Raw genomic sequence first — 26,341 nt, 5'->3', positions numbered from 1 at the left:
ATTGCTTATAGCTCAGATTGAGCATGGTTGCCTTCATGAGCGGACACCAAGCAGCATGTAAGTAAACAGAAAAAAAAGTAAGTAAAAGGCCACAAAAAAGTTTTATTCTAAGGTCACAGACCCAAGGACACTGTAAAGCCAGCAATTAAAGTAATGGCATTAAGCAGAATAAAACACTAGGCAGACCTGAGAGTTATTCAGTAAAACAGTGAAGCCATGAAAGAGGCAGAAACCCCCTTACTTTACCTGTAAAGGACATTTTAACTCTGAGAATGTGGGAATCCTTCAATGTAGCCACATGAGAAAGCTCCATTATCACAAAAAATGAGTAGCAAAACTACTATTACTGTAAAATAAAAACATTTGAAATGAACAAAAATATACTCACATAGAAAGGTATGGTATCAAGACGTTATATTGCCAGGGAGCTAGTCGGTAGAAACAGCAGGATATATAGGATCAATACATGGCTGAAAAGATGGTGTGAGGAGGAGGGTGTCAGATTTGTGAGGCAAAGTGACCAGTTCTAGGGGAGGTGGGACCTGTACAAACTGGTTTCACTGGGCAGGACCGAGCCTGATGTCCTTTGAGGGGATAAATGGGGAACTTGGTACAGTGGTTGGGGAGAGTTCAAAATAGTGTGGCAGGGGATGGGAAGGAGAGGAGTAGGGCAGTAGATAGAGAATTGGAGGGAAAGGTAGAAAGCAAGGCAAATATGACCAGGATCAAGAATCCTTCCACATCCAGCAGAGATTTTCCTGTACATCCAAACACCTCATCTATTGTGTCCATAGCTCCCAATTGGTCTTCTCTACATTGGGGAGACAGCACACCAAATTGCAAAATGGTTCAGGGAACATCTCCAGGACACACGCACCAAACAACTGGACCACCCAGTGGCCGACCACTTTAACTCCCCTTCCCACTTCGCCAAGGACATACAAGTCCTGGGCCTCCTTCACCGCCGCTCCCTCACCACCAGACGCATGGAAGAAGAACGCCTCATCTTCCGCCTCGGAACATTTCATCCCCAGGGCATCAATGTGGATTTCAATAGCTTCCTCATTTCCCCTTCCCCCACCTCATCCTAGTTTCTAACCACCAGCAAAACTGTCCCCGGACTTGTCCGACCTGCCCAGCTCCTTTTCCACCTATTATCTCCACCCTCTCCTCCCTGACCTATCACCTTCATCCCCTCCCCCACTAACCTATTGTACTCTATGCTACTTTCTCCCCATCCCCACCCTCCTCTCACTTATCTCTCCACCCTTCAGGCTCTCTGCCTGTATTCCTGATGAAGGGCTTTTGCGCGAAACATCGATTTTACTGGTCTTCGGATGCTGCCTGAACTGCTGTGCTCTTCCAGCGCTACTCTAATCTAGTTATTGGAGAAAGTGAGGACTGCAGATGCTGGAGATCAGAGTCGTGAATGTGGTGCTGGAAAAAGCACAGCAGATCAGGCAGCATGTGAGGAACAAGAAAATTGTCATTTCTGGCAAGAGTCTTTCCTGATGAAGAGCTCTTGCACGAAACATAGATTTCTCCTCCTCCTCCTCCTCGGATGCTGCCTGACCTGTGCTTTTCTAGCACCACACTCTCGACTCTGTATGTTCATATGTATCAAGCGTTCCCCACACTTCTTGTTCATTGAAGGTAGTGACTTCTTGCTGAGGCAGTGATTCTTAAAAATGAGATAATGCTTACATCAGCTTGTCAGTTAAAACAGCGAGCTGGTGGGACCATGTAATCATTTTAAAATCTACTCAGAGTCTTACAGCATTCAATACCTAATGCATCATTTATCTGCTATACCTGACTATGCTGGAAATAAAAAATAATTTTTGTTTCAAAGTAAAACAAGCAGGAGTAGGCCATTTGGCCCATGAAGCTTGCTTTGCCATTAGCATGCTTTGACAAGATTTGTAGCTCAGGTTGAGGTTCTGGATGTAGGTTTGCTTGCTGAGCTGCAAGGTTCGTTTTCAGATGTTTTGTCACCATACAAGGTAACATCTTTAGTAAGCCTCCATATGAAGCACTGGTGGTGTAGCCCACCTTCTAGTTATATGTTTGGATTTTCTTGGGTTGGTGATGTCATTTCCTGTGGTGACATCATTTCCTATGGTGACATTATGTCCTGTTCTTTTTCTCAGGGGGTGGTAAATGGGATCCAAGTCAATCTGCTTGTTGATAGAGTTCCAGTTGGAATGCCATGCTTCTAGGAATTCTTGTGCATGTCTCTGTTTGGCTTGTCCTAGGATGAATGTGTTGTCCCAGTCAAAGTGGTGTCCTTCCTTATCCTGTAAGGGTACTAGTGAGAGGTGGGCATGTCTTTTTGTGGCTAGTTGACATCCATGTATCCTGGTGGCTAGTTTCTGCCTGTTTGTCCAATCAGTAGAAACAACTTGCCTGCTTCTGTCTTATCTATCCTTTTCATAATTTTATATGTTTCTATGAGATCCCCTCTCATTCTTCTAAATTCTAGCGAGTACAGTCCCAGGCGACTCTACCTCTCCTCGCAGGGTAACTCCCTCATCTCCAGAATCAACCTGGTGAACCTCTTCTGCACCGCCTCCAAAGCCAGTTTCTCCTTCCTCAAGTAAGGAGACCAGAACTGTGCACAATACTCCAGGTGTGGCTTCACCAATACCTTGTACAGTTACAGCAGAACCTCCCTGCTTTAAATTCAATCCCTCTAACAATCAAAGCCAATATTCCCTTTTGCCCTCCTAATACCTGCTGCACCTGCAAGTCAACTTTTACTGGTTCATGTATAAGCACTCCTAAGTGCTTCTGCACAACAGCATGCTGCAATCTCTCACCATTTAAATAATACTTTGACCTACTATTATTACTTCCAAAGTGGATAACTTCACATCTACCATCTACCAGACCCTTACCCACTCTCACAACCCATCTAAATCTCTCTGCAGACCCTTCACATCCTCTGCACAGTTTGCCTTTCAACTCAATTTAGTGTCATCAACAAACCTGGATGCGGTACACTCTGTCTCCTCTTCCAAATCATTTACATATATCATGAACAGTTGCAGGCCCAACACCGACCCCTGTGCACCCTGCTCACCAGTGATCTCCAATGAGAGCAACACCCACTTATCCCAACACTCTGCTTTCATTTGGTTAAACAGTCCATGCTAGTACATTTCCCCCATCTTATGGATGAGTCTTGTATGCAGCACCTTATTGAACGCCTTCTGGAAATCTGAGAGATATTGTGTTACAGGTTATCTTTATTAAATCACTCACTAGCTCACTATATTCTACAGCATTTTCACACCTTATCAGTACACGCTGTAAGCAGTGTTTATCTCTTATTAAGTGTAGCATACAGAACAATACCATCCCCATCCTGTCAGTTTCTTCCCGGGTTCCCTTGCCCACAGATTTTGTACCCGATCACTCGAGGCTTCCAGAAAGTAATTCGGAAAAACAAAGTTATTATCCTTGGGAAACAGAGAGACTCTAGTAGTGAAAGCAATGAGGACTGTATATTCCCAGTACCATTTTTACAACCCCTTAAAGCCAGGAAAGTAAAGATTGAAAAAAATGGTCAGGCAGAGATTAGAGGACAGTATTGAGGGAGATCCGGTACTATGGACTGAAATGCACACTTTGCATGGACCTGCAACCCCTGAAGATATGGACAGGTAGTTTAAAGAAATGCCTCACCCAAAGAAGGGGCCAGTGAAGACATGGGAAAGCCTTGACCAGTTAAGGGGAATATATATGCTCCATCCCTGGGACGGAGTACAAAGTCTGAACGTTATTGTAACTAAAAGAGAAGGACGCTGCCTCCATGAGGCAGTCAAAGGTGCTCTTGGAGAGTACGAGCAGGAGCTGCAAGCTGACTAGACAGCAATAAAACAGTGGTTACAAGGGTATAGTCCACATTAGACCAATTGGACAAAAGTCACAGCTAGCTGTCAAAAACCCACAGAATGCTTCAAACAGCGACAGTGACAAACACAGAAAATGAAAAAACTAGACAAACTTACACAAAATAGCAACACGGACAACACAGAGGCATGGCACAGATTTTAGGTAACCGACCAAAGAATCATGGAGTCATGCAGCATGGAAACAGACCCTTCACCCAACTCATCCATGCCGACCAGGTTTCCGTAATTGAACTAATTGCATTTGTCTGCATTTGGCCAATGTCCCGCTAAAGCTTTCTGTAGTGATTTTAACAGGGTCAGCCAGCTAGACTTCATAGAACATGAGTCCTCTGATTGGTGCTGTTAATAGGCCTATCAGGGAGCCCTGGCTGACAGATAAAAAGGAGTGTATCAAAGATACTGCCACCCTTGATAGCTGACTCTGAAGAGGCAGTACTAGAGGCAATGACTGTTCATATATACAGAAAGGGTGACTCATAATGGAATACTGGTATCTATGGAGTTATTTCAGCACTGACAAGAGTAAAGCATGATCCTGAAGAAACCTTCTCACAACAGTCATCTTTGAGTTTGAAAAAGCATTTTTGAATCATGCCATTGTTTGGGAAGCTTGACATGTTTGACCCTAAAGTCAAGGATTAGGCCTAGAGATAGAAAGATTGAATTTTTTTTTTTAAGGCAAATGACTTTGTGGCAGATAGAAAGCAACGAGTAATTCTCCTGACAGCCCGTGGAGTCACAGCCTTTTCTGTTATTAGAAGCCCAACCTTCCCTGAGGCACCAGATACTAAAACCTTTCAAGAATTGACCGGCATAGTCATATTACTATCCTAGAGGCATGGCACTCATCCACAGATTCAATCAATAAGCACATCAACCTGGATCCAATATACCGTCCACTGCAGCGGACAGCTGGAACTGACAACCGGAAGCGGCAGATTCAAACCACTACAAATGCCGGAGGAAAGATCACAGAAGCGCTTCACAGGAGGCTCCCAAGCACTGAAGATGTCACCTAGACAGGGGACGAAACGTCTGCAACACAAATTCCCAGCTCGGCGAACAGAACCACAACATTCTATTACCTTTATGCACTTTGGTATGATCTGTTGATACCGCATGCAAAACAAAACTTTTCACTATACCTAGTTACACTTGTCGATATTAAATCAAATCTGGTGTAGATGAACCTAGAGAGGAAGTGTCTGATGAAGAGGTTATACTCGAAACATTGACTCTCTTGCTCCTCGGATGCTGCCTAACTGGGGGTGCTTTTCCATCACCACCCGTTTTGACTCTGCTACTTAAAATTAAGTTGGTTTAGAATGTTTTTTTCTCCTGAACTAATCTTCCGTGATTCTACTCACTAACAGTCCTTTATAGTTAACCGTGAAGGGTCTCTGTCTCATCACACTCAACAGCCTTATCTAAGCCTAGAATTTAAGATTGTTTCATATTACTCCCTGTCAAGCACTGAACTCTATTATACTGATACTGATAACTGCGTTTCAAAATAACTACTTTTGTGTACCGTGAAGAATAAACTTAGTAAGAACAAGTTTTCTTCCCCATCAAAAACATTAGGGACACATATAAAACACGATCTAAAAAGGGCATAATTACTTTGGAATAAACGAGCACTCACCTGGTGTAGTGTTAAAATCAAGAATGCGATGATGAGACTGCAACAGGTCAGGATTACTGGACGATAAGGTGCCACTTACAGGCAATGCAGGTGCAATATATCTGGATTGCTTCAACCCGACTATACTGTCATCTTGGGACTGACCAATACCAATATCACTGTAAAATGCAACAGAGACATGGGTAAAAATTTGATCAGTATTGCCCATCTAAAATCACAAAAGTGCTGTACAAAGACCTATTGCATCATATCTATAACACAGAAAGTCATTTGTACAAGAGCAACTTATGATTATACAGCACATTTAACACTGTAAAGTATCTCAGAACTGATTAATAGGAGCACTGTAACGCAAACAATGAACCACATGAAGAGATATTTGGGGTGATGACTAAATGCTCCATCAGAGACAGATTTTAAGGAGTTCTGTAAATGAGTAAAAAGGGTTAGAGAAGTAGACAGCCCTTGGTCAGGAATGCCAGAGGCTCAGACTTAGACAGCTGAAAGGATTAGTGGTGCTAATCCAGAATCTGGTTTCCAGCATCTGCAGTCATTGTTTTTACCTTAGACAGCTGAAAGCCTTATGCTGGAGCAATTAAAGCTTTGAATATTCAAGAGCCCAGAATTAGAGCAGTAGATAAATTACAAAAGGTTACAGAGATGCAGGAGATTACAGAGATGGCTAAGGTGGTGTGGAGTTGGGTAATAATGTGGAGATGTACATATAAGAGTGATGGTGTGGATGTGGACGTGAGATTGAAATCTTACCTGAGGGCCAAACACAGCATCAAAATTGGATACTTATCTTTATGCTCAACATGAGCTTCCTCCACTCTTATCTCATCTAATTTATCGATATGTCCTTCAAATTATTTCCCTTATTATGTTCTTATGTAGCATCTTTTTAAAGTGGATCTGTGTTATTAACTGAAAATACCAAGTTCCAAATTCTAACCACTGTTTCACCTAATTAATAAAGTAAATTATGAAGTTATCTTATTTTTATAGTGTCTATAAACTCTCACAAATAGAAAAACATTAAACACACCTCATCAAATCACTTCATAATTTTGAAGACTTCCACCAAGACCCTTCTTAGTCTTCTCTTTGCTGGAGAAAAGAGGCCTAACTCATTTAATATTTCCTATTTTCACCTCTAACTCCTTCTTATAAGTGGAGACTCTGGTGATTTAATCAAGCTTCTATAACTGTTTAACATAACTTTTCTGCTTTGACTTCTGTTCCTCAAGAAATGAATCCCACTGTTTTGCTAAGATTTTTTAACAGACATATCTGATTTTACTGCCTTTGCACTTCCAGAAACTTTTATATCATATAATTAGTCATTGCTAATATTACATTATTTTTCCCAAAATTAATACAACAATATCTGCAATCTAAAGCATGGAGAAACACAAGAAATAAGGACAAAAGCAGATGATACAGTTCTTCAAGTTTGCTTGCCCTGCGTTCAATTTGATAATGTAATATTCAGTTTCTACTCCACTTTCTGGCCTGACCCAAAACCTGCATATCACTTGACCCAAACCTGGGAGATCAAAAATCTGTCTATCTCAACCTTGAATATATTCAGTAACGAAACATCCACAACCTGGAGTCGAGAAAGTTGTGGATCTTCATAATATCTTTGGGCATCAATTCCCCTTTTGTGTCTATGGTTAAGTTGCGCTATTGTTTTTTTTAAATTTGCAAATCAATGCTAATAGAATTACATGGTTTCCCGGAAAGGGGCAATTAGCTTCTCTACCGCTAGACTTCTAGAATGGAAAAACAAACAGTTGCACTTTTCACTTCAATAATTATTTTCAGTGATCTTTGCAAAAATGAACACGTGTGGGCATTGGATAAAAACAATATTCCAACATAGAATGTGACTAGTCAATTCTGTCTTTTGCCAGAAGAAAAATCAATATGAGGACAATAGTATTTTTCAAAAGAACTGGAGAAGGAAGAAGGAAAAAAAAACATACTGGGAAGCCTTGATATTCTACTTCATTTAAGCTAAACTATTTTATTCAGCTTGAGAATGGAGGAAAACACCAGATGGAAAATTTTCAACACCAATAAAAGATTTTAACAATAAAAAAAATTCCAAAATTTAATGCAAATTTCTTTGTTAATTTTTTAAAATTGTAAATATGCTAGAAACCTGGAAAATGTTAGGGACCATAGCATTAACTGGTGGTGAACGGTTTCAATCCAATTAAAAATAAATACAAACCTATAAATTGACGTAAGAAGTTTTATAATGAACTTAACTATTTGGTCCTCAAAATTAAACTAAGACAATCAACAGGAAATTTAACATTTCAATTTTAACTGACTTCTTTCTTTAAAATCAAGAGGTTGGTCACAATTCATCCACTGTAAAGAAATGTTAAAAATGAAGTAAGCGCTAATAATAAGGCTCATTTAAACACATGGTCTCATTAAGTCAATGCAACCACTGTGACCCAAGCAACCAAATAACATATTCTGAGGGTAAGAATGGAGTGGCGCTCACAAAGGACAGAGAGGCAGTCAGTGCTCACTGGAAAGAGCACTTTAAGAATTTCACCTGAATCACACCCTCAATGTAGGTGCACTCAACATCATACAATGTATTACCTACCACAGTTTCAGCAGAACTCCATAAGACTATAAGACATAGGAGTGGAAGTAAAGCCATTCGGCCCATCAAGTCCACTCCGCCATTTAATCATGGCTGATGGGCATTTTAACTATTCTTACCTGCACTCTCCCCGTAGCCCACAATTCCTTGCGAGATCAAGAACTGATCAATCTTTGCCTTGAAGACATTTAATGTCCTGACCTCCAATGCTCTCCGTGGCAATGAATTCCACAGGCCCACCACTCTTTGGCTGAAGAAATGTCTCCTCATTTCCGTTCTAAATTGACCCCCTCTAATTCTAAGGCTGTGCCTACTGGTCCTAGTCTGCCCATTTAATGGAAACAACTTCCCAGCATCCACCCTTTCTAAGCCATGCATTATCTTGTAAGTTTCTATTAGATCTCCCTCAACCTTCTAACTCCAATTAAATCAATCTCAGGATCCTCAGCCGTTCATCGTATGTTAGACCTACCATTCCAGGGATCATCCGTATGAATCTCCGCTGGACATGCTCCAGTGCCAGTATGTCCTTCCTCAGGTGTGGGGCCCAAAATTGGACACAGTATTCTAAATGGGGCCTAACTAGAGCTTTATAAGGTCTCAGAAGTACATCGCTGCTTTTATATTCCAACCCTCTTGAGATAAATGTCAACATTACACTTGCTTTCTTAATCATGGACTCAACCTGCAAGTCAACCTTTAGAGAATCCTGGACTAGCACTCCCAGATCCCTTTGTACTTCGGCTTTATGAATTTTCTCACCAGTTAGAAAATAGTCCATGCCTTTTTCCAAAGTGCAAGACCTCGCATTAGCTCATGTTGAATTTCACCAGCCATTTTCTGGACCACTCTCCTAAACTGTCTTAAATTCACCTCCTCAGAATTACCTGCCTGTCCACCTAACTTCATATCATCGGCAAACTTCGCCAGAGTGCCCTCAGTCCAGTCATCCAGATCATTTATATGTAAAGCGAACAGCTGTGGCCCCAACAGTGAACCTTGTGGGACACCACTTGTCACTGGCTGCCATTCCGAGAAAGAACCTTTTATTCCAACTCTCTGCCTTCTGTCAGTCAGCCAATCCTCAATCCACGCCAATAGCTCACCTCAAACACCATGGCTCCTCACCTTGCTCAGCAGCCTCCTGTGAGGCACCTTATCAAAGGCCTTTTGGAAGTATAGATAGATAACATCCACTGGGCTTCCTTGGTCTAACCTACTTGTTACCTCTTCAAAGAATTCTAACAGGTTTGTCAGGCATGACTCCTTACTAAATCCATGCTGACTTGTTCTAATGCGACCCTGCACTTCCAAGAATTTAGAAATCTCATCCTTAATGATGGATTCTAGAATTTTACCAACAACCGAGGTTAGACTAACCAGCCTATAATTTTCCATCTTTTGTCTTGATCCTTTCTTGAACAAGGGGGTTACAACAGCAATTTTCCAATCATCTGGGACTTTCCCTGACTCCAGTGACTTTTGAAAGATCATAACCAATGCCTCCGCCATTTCCTCAGCCACTTCTCTCAGATCTCTAGGATGTAGCCCATCGGAGCTGGGAGATTTATCAATTTTTAGACCTTTGAGCTTTTCTAGCACTTGCTCTTTTGTAATGGCTACCATACTCAACTCTGCCTCCTGACTCTCCTCTGTTGTTGGGATATTACTCATGTCTTCCACTGTGAAGAATGACACAAAGTACTTATTAAGTTCTTCAGCTATTTCCTCATCTCCCTGCATCAATTTGGAGCGGCCCAATTTCTACTTTTGCCTCTCATTTGTTTCTTATGTATTGAAAGAAACTTTTATTATCATTTCTAATATTACTGACCAGCTTACCTTCATATTTGATCCTCTCCTTCCTTATTTCTCTCTTTGCTATCCTCTGTTTATTTTTGTAGTGTTCCCAATCTTCTGATTTCCCAGTGCTCTTGGCCTCTTTATAGGCTCTCTTTTTTTCTGTGATACATTTCCTGAGTTCCTTCGTCAGCCATGGTTGTCTAATCCCCCCGCACTCCTCAATCTTTCTTTTCTTTGGGATGTACCTCTGTACTGTGGCCTCAATTACACCCAGAAACTCCTGCCATTGTTGCTCTAATGTCTTCCCCACTAGGCTCTGCTTCCAGTCGATTTTCATCAGTTCCTCTCTCATGCCCTTGTAATTACCTTTGTTTAACTGTAAAACCATTACATTCGATTTTGCCTTCTCTCTTTCAAACTGCAGACTGAACGCTACCATATTATGATCACTGCCTCCTAAGTATTCCCTTACTTTGAGATCTTTTATAAAGTCTGGCTCATTACACAGCACTATGTCCAGAATAGCCTGCTCCCTTGTGGGCTCCATCACAAGCTGTTCCAAAAAACCATCCTGGAAGGATTCCATGAATTTTTTTTCTTTGGATCTACCAGCAACATTATTCACCCAGTCCACCTGCATATTGAAGCCCCCCCATGATCACCGTGACATTACTTTTCAGACATGCCCTATCTATTTCATGGTCCATCTTGCGCCCCTGGTCCTGACCACTGTTGGGAGGTCTGTACATAACTCCCATTATGGTTTTTTTGCCTTGTTCCTCAACTCCACCCACACAGACTCCACATCATCTGACCCATGTCATTCAGTGCCATAGATTTAATTTCATTCTTATTAGCATTTATAACAAAATAGATAAATTATGAACATTCAGGTAAAGTGCCTTAATGCTAACTTTATCATTATGAGAGATATTGGAAATCATAGATGCCCTAAGTTATCCTTCCTTTTTGCTGCATTCCTATTCTGCCTTGAGCTTAAACCCACCTGCACACATGCTATTCTGCTGCTTATCTTTCCATTCAACTCCATACTCCCTGTCACTTTAGCTTTCCCTTCCCCGACTCAGAAGTTTAAAGTCGTACTGACCACCCTATTTACCCTTTTCGCTAGATCACTGGTTCCAGATTGGTTCGAGGGATACCATCCCAACAGTACAGATCCTCCTGGTCCCAAAACTGATGCCAATACCCCATGAAATGGAATCCTTTTTTCCCACAGCAATCTCTTTGCCACATGTTTACTTCCCTAATTTTCTTATCCCTTTGCCATTTGGCATGTGGCTTGGGCAGTAATCCAGAGATTTTGATCCATGAGGACCTGTACTTCAATTTCCTTCCTAGTGCTTGATAATCCCCAATAGGTCCTCCACCCCAGCCTTGCCTATGCTGTTAGTCCCAACGTGGACCACAATAACTGGATCGTCCACCTCCCCTCCAGTCTCCTTTCAAGCCGGTCGCAGATGTCCTGCACCCTGGCACTGGGCAGGCAACATACCATGCAGGACTCCATTTCTGGCTTGCATAGGATACTATCTGCCCCCCAATTATAGAATCCCCTATAACAACTACTTGTCTTTTTGATCCCCACTCTCGGGTTGCCCTCTGCACCATGGTGCTGTGGTCAGCTGGCTCATCCTGTCCACAGCCCTTTCCCTCAGCCACACAGGGAGTAAGAATCTCATACCTGTTCGACAAGGTCAAGGGCTGAGGCTCGTGCACTCCTGAACTCAGAATCCCCCTACCTGCCTCACTTATGGTCACATCCTGTTATCCCTGAACACTTACTAATTTTGACTTACTTAATCTACCTGATAGGAGATCCTTTTCGCTAGAACACCAACCTGATATTAGGTTGAAAAGAAGATCCCAACAACTGAGAACCAACAAAATTGATGACGTGAATGGAATACTGAGAAGTACTTTGGCATAAATACATGCTCTAATCTACCTCACCTGCAAGGAGGAAAGCAAGCTGGGATCTCCAAGACACTATGACTATGCCCATCTTAAGGAAAGAAGATCAGGCCAATTGCATTAACAGAGAGGAGTTTCCCTGCTGCCCACTAAAAGGAAAGGGACATTACAAGAATTCTCAATCGTGTCCTCCCTGTGACTGAAGAGCTCCTCCTGGAGTCATGCTGCAGATTACATGCATCAACAAGATAGATAGATAGATTCCCTACAATGTGGAAAAGGCCCTTTGGCCCAACAAATCCACACCAACCCTCTGAAGAGTAACCTACCCAGACCCAATCTCCTATACTATATTCACCTCTGTCTAATATACCTAACACTATGGGCAATTTATTAGATCAGATTAGATTCCCTACAGTGCAGAAACAGGCCCTTCGGCCCAACAAATCCACACCAACCCTCTGAAGAGTAACCCACCCTGACCCATTCACCTACTCCCTACTAATGCACCTATCACTTTGGGCAATTTAGCATGACCAATTCACCTAACCCGCACATTTTTGGACTTTGGGAGGAAACTGGAACATCCGGAGGGAACCCACGCAGACACAGGGAGAATGTGCAAACTCCATGGAGACAGTCACCCAAGGGTGGAATCGAACCCGGCTCTCTGGCGCTGCGAGGCAACAGTGCTAGCCACTGAGCCGCCCCAAATTTAGCATGGCCAATTCACCTGACCTGCACATCTTTGGATTGTGGAAGGAAACCCACACAGACACAGGGAGAATGTGCAAACTCAATACAGGCAGTCGCCCGAGGTGGGTCCCAGGGCAAACCACTGAGCCACCGTGCTGCCCCAATGCAATGAATTTCCATCCATCAAGAGCAAAGAAAGCAACCTGAGTTTATCCAACCTCTCCTCATATCTAAAACCCTCCAGACCAGGCAACATCATAGTAATTCTTTTCTGCACCCTCACAGAAGCATCCACGTCTGTCTAGGTGACCAGAGCTGCATGCAATATTATAAATACAGCATAATTAAAGTTTTATACAGATGTAACATAACTTGAAATTTCCATATTTGATGCTCTGGCCACTGAAGGCAAGTATCTGTATGCTTGACCACCTTATCTACCTACGCTGCCACTTTCAGGGATCTGTACGCCCAGATCCTGCTGTATGTCAATGTTCCGAAGGGGTCTGCTGTTTTCTGTATAATTCACACTTGAATTCAATCTTCCAAAATCCATCACCTCCTATTTTTCCAGATTAAACTCCATCTGCTATTTCTCTGCCCAAATCTGCAATCTATATCCTGTGTATCCTTTGACAATTCTCTTCACTATCTGCAAATGCACCAATTTTGGTGTTATCTGCAAACTTATTCATCAGATTACTTATTTTCCTCCAAATCATTTGTATATATTACAAACAGCAAAAATCCTAGCACTGATCCCTATAGAACACCACTAGTTACTGATCTCTATTCCTAAAAGCTCCCTTGCACAGCTACTCTCTGTCTTTTATGATCAAGCCAGATCTGTATCTCTCTAGCCAGCATACCCTGAATCCCATGAGACCCTACCTTTTGCACCAGCCTATCATGAGGTACCTTATCAAATGCATTACTAAAGTCCACGTAGACAATATCCACTGCCTTTCCCTCATCAATTATTCTTGTCACATTCCTCAAAAACAGGACTTTCCCTGCACAAACACATGCTGCCTATCACTAATAAGTCCATTTGCTTCCAAGTATGAATAAATCCTATTTCTTGGTATCTTCTCCAACAGCTTCCCCATCACTGATATCAGGCTGACTGGCCTGAATTACCTGGATTATCTCAGTTTTCCTTCTTAAACACAGAAACAACATTGGTTATTCTCCAATCCTCTGGAACGTCACGAGGCCAAATAAAGTGCAAAGACATCTGTTAGGCCACAACTATTTTCTCCCTTCCCTCCCACATGGCCCTGAGGGCATGTCTATCTTAATGCATTTCAATGCACCCAACACACTTCCTCTTCAGTATGTTGATCTGCCGAGAGTATTCACGTACCTTTCCCCAACGTCAACATCTGTCATGTCCTCTCTTTGGTAAATGCTGATATAAAGTACTCAATCATTTCCTCTGGTTTCAAGCATAACCTGCCTCCTTTATCCTTGCATGGGCCTACTCTTTCCCGAACTACCTTCTTGCTCCAAATATATGTATGAAGTGTCTTGGATTCTCCTGCACACTACTGGCCATAGAGACTTCAAGGTCTCCTTCAGCCCTCCTAACACTCCATTTAAGCTCCTTTCAACTTTCTCTATATTCTTCGAGTACTTCATCTATTTTTAGTTACCTAGACCTTCCTTTTGTATGCTTCCTTTTGTTTCTGACTGAGCTGATAATTTCCCGTCACCCAAGGTTTCCAAATCCTGGAATTCTTGTCCTTCATTTTAAGAGGAACATGCCTGTCCTGTACTCTAATCAACTCATCTTTAAAAGACTCCCACATGTTAGTTGTGGATTTATCCTCAAACAGCCGTTCCTAATCCACGTTCTCAGATTCTGCATAATTCGGTTATAGTTGGACTTCCCCCAATTTAACACTTTCATCCAAGGTCCACTCTTGTCCTTATCCAGAAGTATCCAAAAAGAAATTACAGAATTATGGTCACTATTCCCAAAATGTACCCCCACTGAAACTTCGATCATCTGGTGGGGTTCATTTCCCAATACCGAGGAACCTCAATTATCCGAACTACATAGGCAGGGAGTATTTTGTTCGGATAATCAAACATTCAGGATAACAGAGTTTCACCAAGCATCCAGACCTTGCAATCTTGTTCAGATAATCTATGTTCAGATGCTTGAGGTTTCTCTGTACCAGGTCCAGTATGGCCTCATTGTTAGCTAGTAGCAGTCTCCATTAACAACTGTTCACTCACCCAGCCAGCTTGTTATCGACACCTTTGTCTGTCCAACTGTTCTTCTCTCTCTGAACGCTCCATCCCTGTTTATCATAGTCTCTTTACCCCCTTTCCCCACCCCATCATCTGCACATAAACTAACATTTTCCATCAGTTCTAAGGAACGGTCACTGGACCTGAAACGTTAACCTTGGTTTCTCTTCAAAGATGCTGCCAGGTTTGCAGAGCTTTTCAAGCAACTTCTGTTTTTGTTTACAGTATAACCCCCTCCCTCACTGGACTAGACACATACTGTTTTAAAATACCCTCCCAGACACACCTAAAATATTACTGCCCATCCAAACCCCCAGTACTAAGGAAGCCCCACTCAATATGGGGTGTGAAGTTCAAATCACCCACCACATCATCTTGCTACAATCTGACTACATATCTCTTCCTCCATCTCCCACTGGGAGGTCTGTAATACAATTCCAGCATTGTGATTGCACACTTCTTAGTCCTGAGCTCTACCCATAATGCCTTGCTCCAAGATCCCTCCACATTGTCCTCCCTGAACCCAGCTATGATTTGCTCCCTAACCAGTAAAGTGACTCTCCCACCTCTTGTCCTTCCTCCTCTATCTCATCTGAAACATCAATACCTCGGAATGTTAAGCTGCCAATCCTGTCCCTCTTTCAACCGTGTCTCTGTGATAACAACAGCATAGTGGAGGTGATGGGTGGGTTCAGTTGTATGGAAAATTATGGACAAAGTTAAAGGGTTAGGGGTCAGCAGAATTTAGTAAAGTTTCCAGAAAAAGTAATGAGACAGAGAGGACAGAAAGACTCAGGAAATAGGTATAGGATGAGAGGGAAAAGATATAAAGAGGACTTAAGGGAAGGCTTTATAGGGATATGGGCCAAATGCTGGCAAATGGGATTAGTTAGGATATCTGGTCGGCATGGACGAGTTGGACCGAAGGGTCTGTTTCTATGCCGTACATCTCTATGACGCTATGACAAGAGGACATCAAAGAGCAGGAAGCAGTCAATGAAGGCCAAGGGTGTTGCACTTAAATGCACACAGTATATGGAACAATGCCAATGAGCTGTAATGCAGATTGAAACTGGTGGGTACAATGTTGGCAGTATCACAGAGACGTGGCAGCAAGGGAATCAGGGCTAGAAACTAAATATCCAAGGATCGTGTCCTATTGAAAAGACAGGCAGGTTGGCAAAGAGGGCGTAGCTGCCTTGTGAGTAAGAAAGGAAATTAAATAGATAGCAAGAAATGGTATAGAATTGGAAAGTGTAAACTGTGAGGGTAGAGTTGAGGAAACAGAATGGAAAACAAAGACTCTGATGGGAGTTATGTACAAGCCTTCCAGTCAGGGTGTTGGTCAGAAAATAAATCAGGAGATAAAAAAGACATGTAATAATTATGGGGTACTTCAATATGCAGTCATAATGAGAATATCAGATTGGGAGGGATTTTTCCTCGTATTAGTCCTCGTGGTTTATCCTGGCTCCTTAGATCATGACCCATGGTTCTGGACCCATGGTTCTGGGAACATCCATCTGCATTTATCTTGTATATCCTGTTAGAATTTTATAGGTTTCTATGAAATCTCCTAAACTTCAGTGAATATAGTCCGAACTGATCCAGACTTTCTTTATATGTTCTACTATCTCAGTTGCACTCCCTCCATAGCCAGGACATTCTTCATCAGATACTGAGACCAAAACTGTGTAAAATATTCTCATCAAGGTCCTGTACAATTGTATTTCTTCTGTACTCAAATCTTCTCATTATGAAAGCCAATGTGCTATTTGCTTCTTCAACGCCTGTATGCTTACTTTCAGCAAGTGGTATATAAAGACACTAAGGTCTAATTGCACCTCTCAAAAATGTTTTGTTACAAAATAGAAAAATAAAGAAACAAAGTGCATATTTAAAATGAAAATCAGAACAATAACACACTTTGGAAATTCTAAGATAAGAAGAGGATGTGGGAGCTTGAGCTGTCAAGGTGTGGTGAGAGGGGAATGAAATGGGACTGAGGGTAGGGGATGCAACAGGAGGACGGCTAGAGGACTCCGAGCATGGAATTAGAAATAACATCTTGAAGTCAGACAGTCATCTGAGCAATGCTAAACTGAAATTTACAACATTAAATGAATAAATCGTTACTATATTGTTAACCATGCTAAATGAAAACAACATTAACTGAATCAACTTCAAAGGGAACTTAACTGCAGTGGAATAATCAACCAAGCTCTGTGATGGACACTGAGGTCCCCTAACTGGAGTATATTCCATTCTCTTACTATGCTTGTTGCTTCTTCCATGTGGTGTTCAAGTGGAAGAATCCTGATTCTTCCGCTCTAAGTAATCAGTAACAGATTTCTATTGTCTTTCATTTCTCTTGATTACCTTAATGCCATGGGATTACAAGGAATTTGAGTCAATGTTGAGAACTTCCAGGACAGTGGAAGCTTCAGGCACTCCTGAATGTGTATTCCTGTACCACCTCTGCAACTGGTTGGCCTGTATTGAATCACATTTAACAGCAGACTTTTTTGCTTTGAATATTGCAAGTTTAGATTGGATGAGTACAGTTTGTACTCTGCCTATTATAAAGGAATAAAGAAGCTATGTGAATGGTACCGCTCAGAAATGGATGTCATTATCAGTCCAAAGAGATGTTCTGCCTACCACGCAACTGAGCAACATATTGTATGAATTTTAAAGGCGGTGTTTTGCCAGGAATATAAGTTATACTTTCCACTGAATGGCTGGTCAAACCAAACTGCATGTTGTTCATAATAAGCAGAGTATAGATTGTACCGACCAGTCAGTGCTTGTAAAATCTAAAACATAATGATTGCTGTTTGATATGATTTTGCAATTGGGTAGCACTTGCTGAACAATTACACAACCCACTAACTTATAATAATCAAAGCAGCTCAAAAATGACACATTTATACTTAGATTCATAAGCAGGTGCCCATTCACTGAAAACAAAACAAATATGTTCAAGGTCTGTCCTTTTCTGGATTACCCTGGAGCTTAGGGAGCCTATAATTTTTCTTTTTTTCTCCATGGTAATAATGCAGCTAATCAGAATCAACTTGCCAGTCAATCAGCAGTCCTTTCTCCTGCAAAATAATTTGGCATTATTATGTTTATTGTGATGAGTACAAGATGAAAACCTTCAACAACGTGTCTCTTTCCAGCAACTTATGTGATCTATTGTTTACTAACTTGCGGAACAGACTGTTTAGTATTGTCATTATGTAGCCTTACCTTATTGTCAAACATATTTCTGAAAAAATTTTCAATGAAATTTACAACTAAAGGCCTCCACTTACTTGTAAGGTTTTTGTGGAAGAATGCTGATTCTAGTTTTGCCCAATATTTTCTTCAGTTTATTTCGTCCAGTCACTGTGTTTGCCTTTGCTTTCTTACTTGCTTTATCTAATCCAATCACTTGTTCAACATCTACTGCCAGGTCAGGAATGGAGTAACGGCTTCCTTTCTTGTCACCAATTTTTGGTAAGTGTGGAGCACCATTTCTCTTTTCTTCTGCGAGCCTCGACAGAAGTTCTTTAAATACTGTGGGAGAGGTATAAACTTTAGTCAGAGTTTTCTGATCGCTAGTCAATTCTTTGACTTTTTGATAAAGGAGGACTATAACAGTCATTAATTATTCTCCATAATGTTGCACTCGGCATAAAGCACAGATTCCCAAATTGTGGGTTGACAACCTTGATTGAGGTCAGAGGAAAAGTGAATGGGGCCACAAGTTCCCCTTTCACTGAGGCTACACCATGCACTGGCACTGATATCCAGGCATCACAGAGACTTAGACCATAAGACATAGGAGCAGAAATTAGGCCATTCAGCCCATCGAGTCTGCTCTGCCATTCAACCATGGCTGGTAAATTTCTCAACCCCATTTTCCTGCTTTCTCCCTGTAACCCTTAATCCCCATGATACTCAAGAACCTATCTATCTCAGTCTTAAATATACTCAATGACCTGACCTCCGCAGCCTTCTATGACAATGAATTCCATAGATTCACCACTCTCTGGCTGAAGAACTTTCTCCTCATCTCTGTTCTGTAAGGTCTTCCCTTTACTCTAACGCTATGCCCTCAGGTCCTAGTCTCTCCTACCAATGGAAACATCTTCCCAACATCTACTCTGTCCAGTAGATGTTCTTTATGTTTCAATTAGATGCCCTACCCCATCCTTCTAAACTCCATTAAGTATAAACTCAGAGTCCTCAAACGTTCCTCATATGTTAAATTTTTCATTCCTGGAACCATTCTCAAGAACCTCCTTTGAACATACTTCAGGTACTCCAAGGCCAGTACATCCTTCCTGAGATATGGGGTCCAAACCTGGGCACAATACTCCAAATGTGGTCTGACCAGAGAGTTATAGAGCCTCAGAAGAACATCCCTGCTTTTATATACAAGACCTCTCAAAATAAATGCCATCAATGCATTTACCTTCCTGACTATGGACTTAACCTGCAAGTTTACCTTGAGAGAATCCTGGACTAGATCTCCCAAGTCTCTTTGAACCCCAGACTTCTGAATTTTCACCCCATTTGGAAAACAATCTATGCTTCTATTCTTCCTACCAAAGTGCATGACCTCACATTTTCCCACATTGTATTCCATCTGCCACTTCTTTGCTCACTCTCCTTCTGCGGCCTCACCACCTCCTCAATGCTACCTGTCCCTCTACCAAACTTCTCTTTCTCAGCTGGAACTATACAACGTTTTATTAGCACTGTCCATTTCCCTACCTGCAAAACATGCAGAAAACGTCTCAGCTAACCATTGTACCCTGAGACTTATTTCATAGTCCGATACTATATCCTCCATCTGTAGTGATTTCTAAGCATAAACTGCCTATGCCAAGATGGCAGGCAATTTGCAGTCTGATTGAACAGCTGAATTTTTCTGCGGAATTTCATCAATCTGAGTCTGTTGGTGAGGTTCATGTTTTCATTCATTTTTAAACTTATTAATAGGAAGTTACCCTCCATTATCAGTCACAAACATCATTCATGTTGCACATTTGGTCCCTAGGAATTTATCCATGATTTTGTCTACATAATCCTTTGTCTTTACTATTTTGTCCTTAACCATTCTTTCAACTGCTAAAGTCATGCACTAATAGAAGACTTACAACAAGAACCTGACAGCATCCTCTGATACTTTTTGTAGGTTTCATACTTGAGATATCTGAATCAAAGTTATAACCTCATTCGCTGATTTTAATGTTTATCACACACGACATGGAAGGAATACCTTTTGGTAACATATGGCTTTATATATGTCTCTCCACGAGTAAATAAGGGAACTGAGGCCAATCCATTCCCACTTCTATAAGCACATTATTTATAGAGTTATACTGCACAGAGTTATACAGCATAAACATGCACCTCCAAAACCAAATATCATAGGTTTAAATCTCTAGTAAATCCCCAATGCTCTTTCCTGCTGCATCCAAATAAACATGATTAACCTACAATTAACAAGATAGCTCACCACCATCTTCCTTCTCAAGTGTAGTTAAACAACACAGATTACTGTTTCCAGCAACACTTACTTCTCTCGAATGTATTAAAAAGTTAACCAAAACATCATCAGTAATGAATAGTTTTGTGGTGTAGACTTAGAGAAAGAGGAGATAGTGAAGACTGCAGATGCTAGAGAGTCAGAGTGGTTAAACAGTGGAGCTGGAAAAAATACAGCAGGTCAAGCAGCATCAGAGAAGGGGAATTGATGTTTCATCAGGACTGCCAAACTCAAAACTGCTCAACAATCTTGAAGTCATTTGTTATTGATGAATCACAACACAGCAACTGAAGTGGAACTGCTCTGAGTGTCTTAGAGTCATGAAGATGTACAGCATGGAAACAGATCCTTCAGTCCAACTCATTCATGCCAATCAGATATCCTAACCTAATTGAGTACCATATGCCAGCACTTGGCCAATATCCCTCTAAACCCTTCCTATTCACACACCTATCCAGATGCCTTTTAAATGTAATTGTACCAGCCTCCACCATTTCCTCTGGCAGCTCATTTCATGCACGCACCACCCTCTGTGTGAAAAAGCTGCCCCTTAGGTCCTTTTTAAATGCAACACATTTTACTAAAAAAGCTTTGGTTTGAGAGCAGAAATGATTCAAGAGGAGTTGATAAATATTAAATATATTCATCAATCTAAATACAAGAAATAAATATTGGACAAAAAAAAACTCAATTTCGACATCTCATAGAGCAAAACTAAAGGAAACAAGTCCTCCATCCAGCCTGGGACAGTACATTTCGGATAGACCATGAAAATAATTTTTTATTCACATTATCTGGAATAATGCAGAATGTCACTTGATTAATTACTTCAGTCACCCATCTTTCTTTTATGTTACTGAGAAGTACATCTAGTATGCAAACATATGTTAAAAAAAACAAATTATGTAAATTGGATCTATGAAATTTTCACTGTATAAAAGACCTACCAAACAAATTTGTTTTCACAGTGATAGACAAATGAGTATTGTTCCTAAGAATTTCCAAAGCTTTAGGCAGCTGAATATTCTCAAAGTTTTGTCCATTGACTTCCATTATCTGAAAAACAGGATAGCTTTTTTGTGTCATTCATACTAAATGTGCATTAAATATCAAAGCTGTGCCATATAAATTCATACTATGTTACCTGCATTCTATTTTTTATTTTGGAGCTATAATTGGTTAAAGAGAAAATCCTAAAAGCCAATTTAATTCTAAAAGTGGGCAAGTCATAGCTAACTATTTACTAGCATAAAGATCTTCATAGGTGAAGCTTACTCTTTCTTACTGAGAACTAAATTTGTCTAGTTGATTACTGAAAATGAAGAATCAATATCACATGGCTGGATACATGACTTATGTTTCAATTCACAATTTTTCATTTTTATCACTGAATTTGATTTATAGTACCATTTATGACTGTGATGCTTGTACTTACAAAAATATAATCTTCAACAATATAGATGCTCTAGAATTGGCAGATAAAATCAACGGTTACCAGATTTATTTCTTAAACATAGAGACAGAGGCCAGCTTTTGTCTAATGGCCCAAATCAGTCTAAATAGTTAAAAACTAATGTTGCCAGATTAGGCTTGAGCAAATGACACTCAATGCATTAACAGCTTTTGCCAATACATACCAATACAAAGGAATTAAGATTGACAGAAAATGATACACCATATGAAACCAGGAGGCAAATGACAGAGCAGCAGCAATCAAACACATTTTAATTGCTGCTAACTGGCGATGGCTCTGCATAAGAAGGGTTTCCTGATGTGTCACTCCACAGCATCCTCCCTAATTGTCCATTTTGCAGTGTACCTTTATGGCAGTCCATATAAGTTAATACCTGCACTTGACAGCCAATGATTGTTGTGGCAATCTTTTACTGCACAATGGAGCAGGTAGCTGCATATTTGGGTTAGCCTGCATTACTTTAATTGTCCTAGGGGAAGGGCAAAAAAAAAGTAGAAATGGCACAGACACATGACAATCTGAGTGCTAAAATGGGCACAAAATAGTGATCTTCCATTGTCAGCAAACAAAAGGAGTCCCAAACTTTCTGGACCTTCAATTGTTAGTATATTCTTGGATATTTTCTGTATCATACATGAACTTTAAAGTTGGCAACATGATGTGCACAGGTCCCTACAGTCAGATATTGAAACATTTAAAAAATATATAATAGCCACCTCGAGAAACTTTTATCCTCTGTTCCTCATGGCATTGTAGACCTGGTTGCAGAAACATATTGGATGGTACAACAGAATGCAACTGTAGCAAACAAGAGATCAAATGCTCCAAATCTCAATGTTTCTTAAGAGGACAGAGCAGTGTTTTAAATAAATTTTGGGTAAAAAAGGGGTGAAACAGATTTCTAGATATTTCAAAAAGATATTTTGGCAAATATTTTTAATTAACCTCGTCAGACATGTCATTGCACACCTCTGGAGTGGGCAGAACATTATCACTGTTTCATAAGGCACCCTTAGATTTTTTTGTGTACACTGATGTTAAAACCCCCATTGATTTTTAAAATTATTTTTACTTGTTTTCTTATTGAGTTTGGTTTTGAGCTGTGAACTGGGAATTGTTAGCGGAGAATGACTTGTGTGGTAAAAAGGAAAGATCAGATCAAACAAGCTTTGAGGCTTGGCCTGGAGGCTAATTGCAGGCTGAGTCTTGATTAAAAGGGTTCCAACAGAACTGTGATCCCAAGAGCAGCACTGTGTTTAAACACATTGAAATTGGCTATTAATGAGCTCAGTACCTGGGATTTGGTTCCAGCAAATGTGGAAGGGACCTTATGTTCGACCACATGGCAGTTGTTGAATAGTGGCGGAAGCCTCGGAAAACATTCAGTCTATCAGGGTGGAATCAGAATTGAAGTTCTTTTTTGAACAGTATTTTAAGAGATAAATTTAACTGCTGATAAGACAGCATGAAAATTTGAAAGCTCCTAGCCTAATCTACCATACCCTCTTTTGGAAACCCAAAGAGCAAGAAAGCGGAGTTGGAAGGATTGCTGCCTTTGCCCGGCTGAACTAAGGAGGTGACCCTGATTGCCAGTTATAGAAAAGAAACCAAGGAGTACACATCTATGTCCGTGGAACAAAGCATTGTGCATGCTACTTACATGGTCTAGCATGTTTTATTATTTTTTTTTATTTTAGCCTTTAATCATGTTTGTTCATCTGTCTTTTGTGTGAATGGGGACTGAACGCAAATGTTATAAATTTAAAGCACAGACCATTAATTAGAATACCTTGCTGTTTAACGTTCTCTCTGCTAAAGTTATTGTGCTTTTTTTTAAAAAAGATACCAAACTGGTGTCTAGAAATTAATTACTCACCAAGTCTGGGAGTAGTTGTTCAAACATCTGGTTAGAAACCATTGGAGTGACTATTGGGCATCATCGATGGTGATTTTGACTATGTTGCGAATACAGAGGTAGAAAGGCTGAATTGTTTCAGCTGTCAGTGTCATAGCATTGATGCATATTACACTAACTTTGCTTCATCAATTAAATGTTTAATTCTGCATTTGCAAAGAGACAGCTCGAAAGAATAAGATCTAAGAAACCATCTAACGATAGAAGTGTAATGTGAAACGTTGTCACTTACTTTCTTTACAAACATATGCATCTATCTTTGATATTTTTGCAGGCATATTTTTTCCACAAAAATTAGCTTAAGAGAAAGAAACACAAACCTGATCACCACGTTTCAACCCCGTTTCAGTAGCTTTACTACTAGGTTCTACGCTGTCTATGAAAATCCCAAAACCTTTTTCAGTGCCTCCCAAAAGGATAAATGGCAAAGGAGCTTCCCGTGATGGCTTCATTAGAGTTACTAGTCGCCGCTTGGCCTTAGCTGCGCAAGCAATGTTCAACAATCGAAGGTGACCGCCCATTTTCTGCACAATACAAAAAAGTATAATCTACAAACTGGAAACCAACTTCACTTATTTTCAAGATTTTTTGAGACGAGTTTAAGACCAATCAAGTTATTTAATTAGATAACTTACCTCTCGCTCCAAATTGTTTTCAAATTCTTCTAGAAATATGGTCATTGCAGAATTCCCTTCAAAATCATTGAAGTGATTGTTCACCCACAGTAATACTACCCGTGTAACCTGTAAAGTATTCAAAGAAGTTTACTCTCCCGCTATTAAAGGCACGGCATGTTTCATGTATGCAACATATGTTGATTTAACATCAATTTAGAGAACTAAGAATTTGCAGATGTTTGATTGTTTCAAGTAATGTATCATTTATACCTACTCGAAATGTATTCTTTGAAATTTAATGAAGTCTTTTAATTGGAGGTTAGGTTTTTATGAATAAAGTTACAACTCAATTTACAACAGTTGATGGCAGAACGGTTAGGTTATTTGGAAGTGTTTTATTTGTATGCGTGAAATAATGCATTCACTTCAAATTACAGGAATTAAAAATAGTTAGATTTTAAAATTCTCAAAACACTTCAGTTTACTTGTACAATAATCATGTGTTTCATAGTCTGTTGAAGCATATAGACCATTTAAAAATTTTGTAACACTCTGCCAAATGCACGATAGGGATGTCTTCAGAAAGAGTGAAATATGGGGAGACGGTAACTTAATGTTGATCGCTAGACTATTAATCCAGAAATTCAGCTAATGTTCTGGGAACCCAAGTTTGAATCTCGCCACAGCAGATAGGAGAAACTTGAAATCAGTTTAAAAAAAACTGAAAACATTAGTGAAGACCATGAAACCGTTAATTGTTGGAAAACCCATTTGGCTGACTCATGTTCTTCAGGGAAGAAAATCCGCCATCCTCATTCACAGACCAACAGCAATGTTGACCGCTGAAATGGCTTAGCAAATCACTCAGTTGTATCAACTGCTATGAAATCCACTCTCCTCTTGCCTGGATAAGTGCACCTCCAATAACATTCAAGAAGCTTGACACCATTTGTGACAAAGCAGCCGTTTGATTGATATCACATCCACAAACATCCACTTCCTCTACCACCAACGCTCAGTAGCCGCAGTACTATCTACAAGATGCACTGCAGAAATTCACCAAAGATCCTTAAACGGAACTTTCAAACCCATATCTACCTAGAAAGACAAGTGTAGCAGATACATGGGAATTGCCCAACCTGCAATTACCCCTCCAAACCACTCACTATCCTGACTTGGAAATACTTCACTGTCATTGACTCAAGATCCTGGAATTCCCTCCCTAATAGCATTGTGGGTCAACTCACAGCACATAAACTACAACAGTTCAAGAAGGCAGCTCAACACTACCTTCTCAAGGATAACTATGGATGGGTAATAAATGCTGACTTGCCAGGTCCCACAAGTGAATTAAAAAAACTTGTAACATAATTTTAAAATTAGTTATGCTGGGCCGTTACGTTTCAAGCATATTACTGCAAGTCTGGAGTCACATGTAGTCGCACTTCGTAATGATGTCAGATTTCCTCCCCTGAAGAGCAGTATAGTATCAGAAGGGTTTTACAACAGTGCACAGCTTCATGATGAATGTGATTAGCATCTCATTCTGGATTTATGAGCTAAATATACCTTTGAATACATATCACTGGTGCATAAGTCCAGGCCACCAGATTACCAGCCCATTAACATTACCACTGTGCTACTGTCCAGTACTGCAACTTTTGTAAGGACAAGAAAAATGAAGGCGAGAGAAAGACAGGTTTGTAAAATTCCTGAAAATTGCTGCCAAATGACTGATAAAATTAATTGATCAACACAAATTCAGAATAAAGGTAATAAATTACACATAGGCAGACTATAAAAGCTGTGTCAAATAAATAACAGTTCAAGTCAAATAAACAGTATGTGGACTTCTTTGCCACTAAACAATATCCAAAGCATATTATCAATGAACATAATTACAAAT

At 40.4% G+C, this 26,341-nt stretch overlaps 1 protein-coding gene across 7 annotated transcripts in view; it reads right to left on the bottom strand.

Annotated features, from left to right (window-relative positions):
• rapgef2b (Rap guanine nucleotide exchange factor 2b) overlaps nt 1–26,341 on the bottom strand; it is a 386,293-nt gene that overhangs the window by 82,653 nt on the left and 277,299 nt on the right. For 5 of the 7 annotated variants that reach the window (XM_043674010.1, XM_043674012.1, XM_043674014.1 and 2 more), the window contains 6 exons: nt 24,454–24,561; nt 24,139–24,342; nt 23,198–23,290; nt 21,377–21,485; nt 18,205–18,448; nt 5,563–5,720 (listed from right to left, as the gene is read on the bottom strand). In XM_043674010.1, the coding sequence (XP_043529945.1) occupies nt 5,563–5,720; nt 18,205–18,448; nt 21,377–21,485; nt 23,198–23,290; nt 24,139–24,342; nt 24,454–24,561 (916 nt within the window). The remainder of the gene's footprint in view (nt 1–5,562; nt 5,721–18,204; nt 18,449–21,376; nt 21,486–23,197; nt 23,291–24,138; nt 24,343–24,453; nt 24,562–26,341) is intronic. The other 2 variants (XM_043674011.1, XM_043674017.1) reach the window with 1 other exon arrangement.

The sequence above is a fragment of the Chiloscyllium plagiosum genome, chromosome 32 (genome assembly GCF_004010195.1).
Source record: "Chiloscyllium plagiosum isolate BGI_BamShark_2017 chromosome 32, ASM401019v2, whole genome shotgun sequence".
NCBI classification, from domain to species: domain Eukaryota; kingdom Metazoa; phylum Chordata; class Chondrichthyes; order Orectolobiformes; family Hemiscylliidae; genus Chiloscyllium; species Chiloscyllium plagiosum.
Note: the sequence above shows the minus strand (reverse complement) of the source record. Positions and strands in the feature narration are given on the sequence as shown.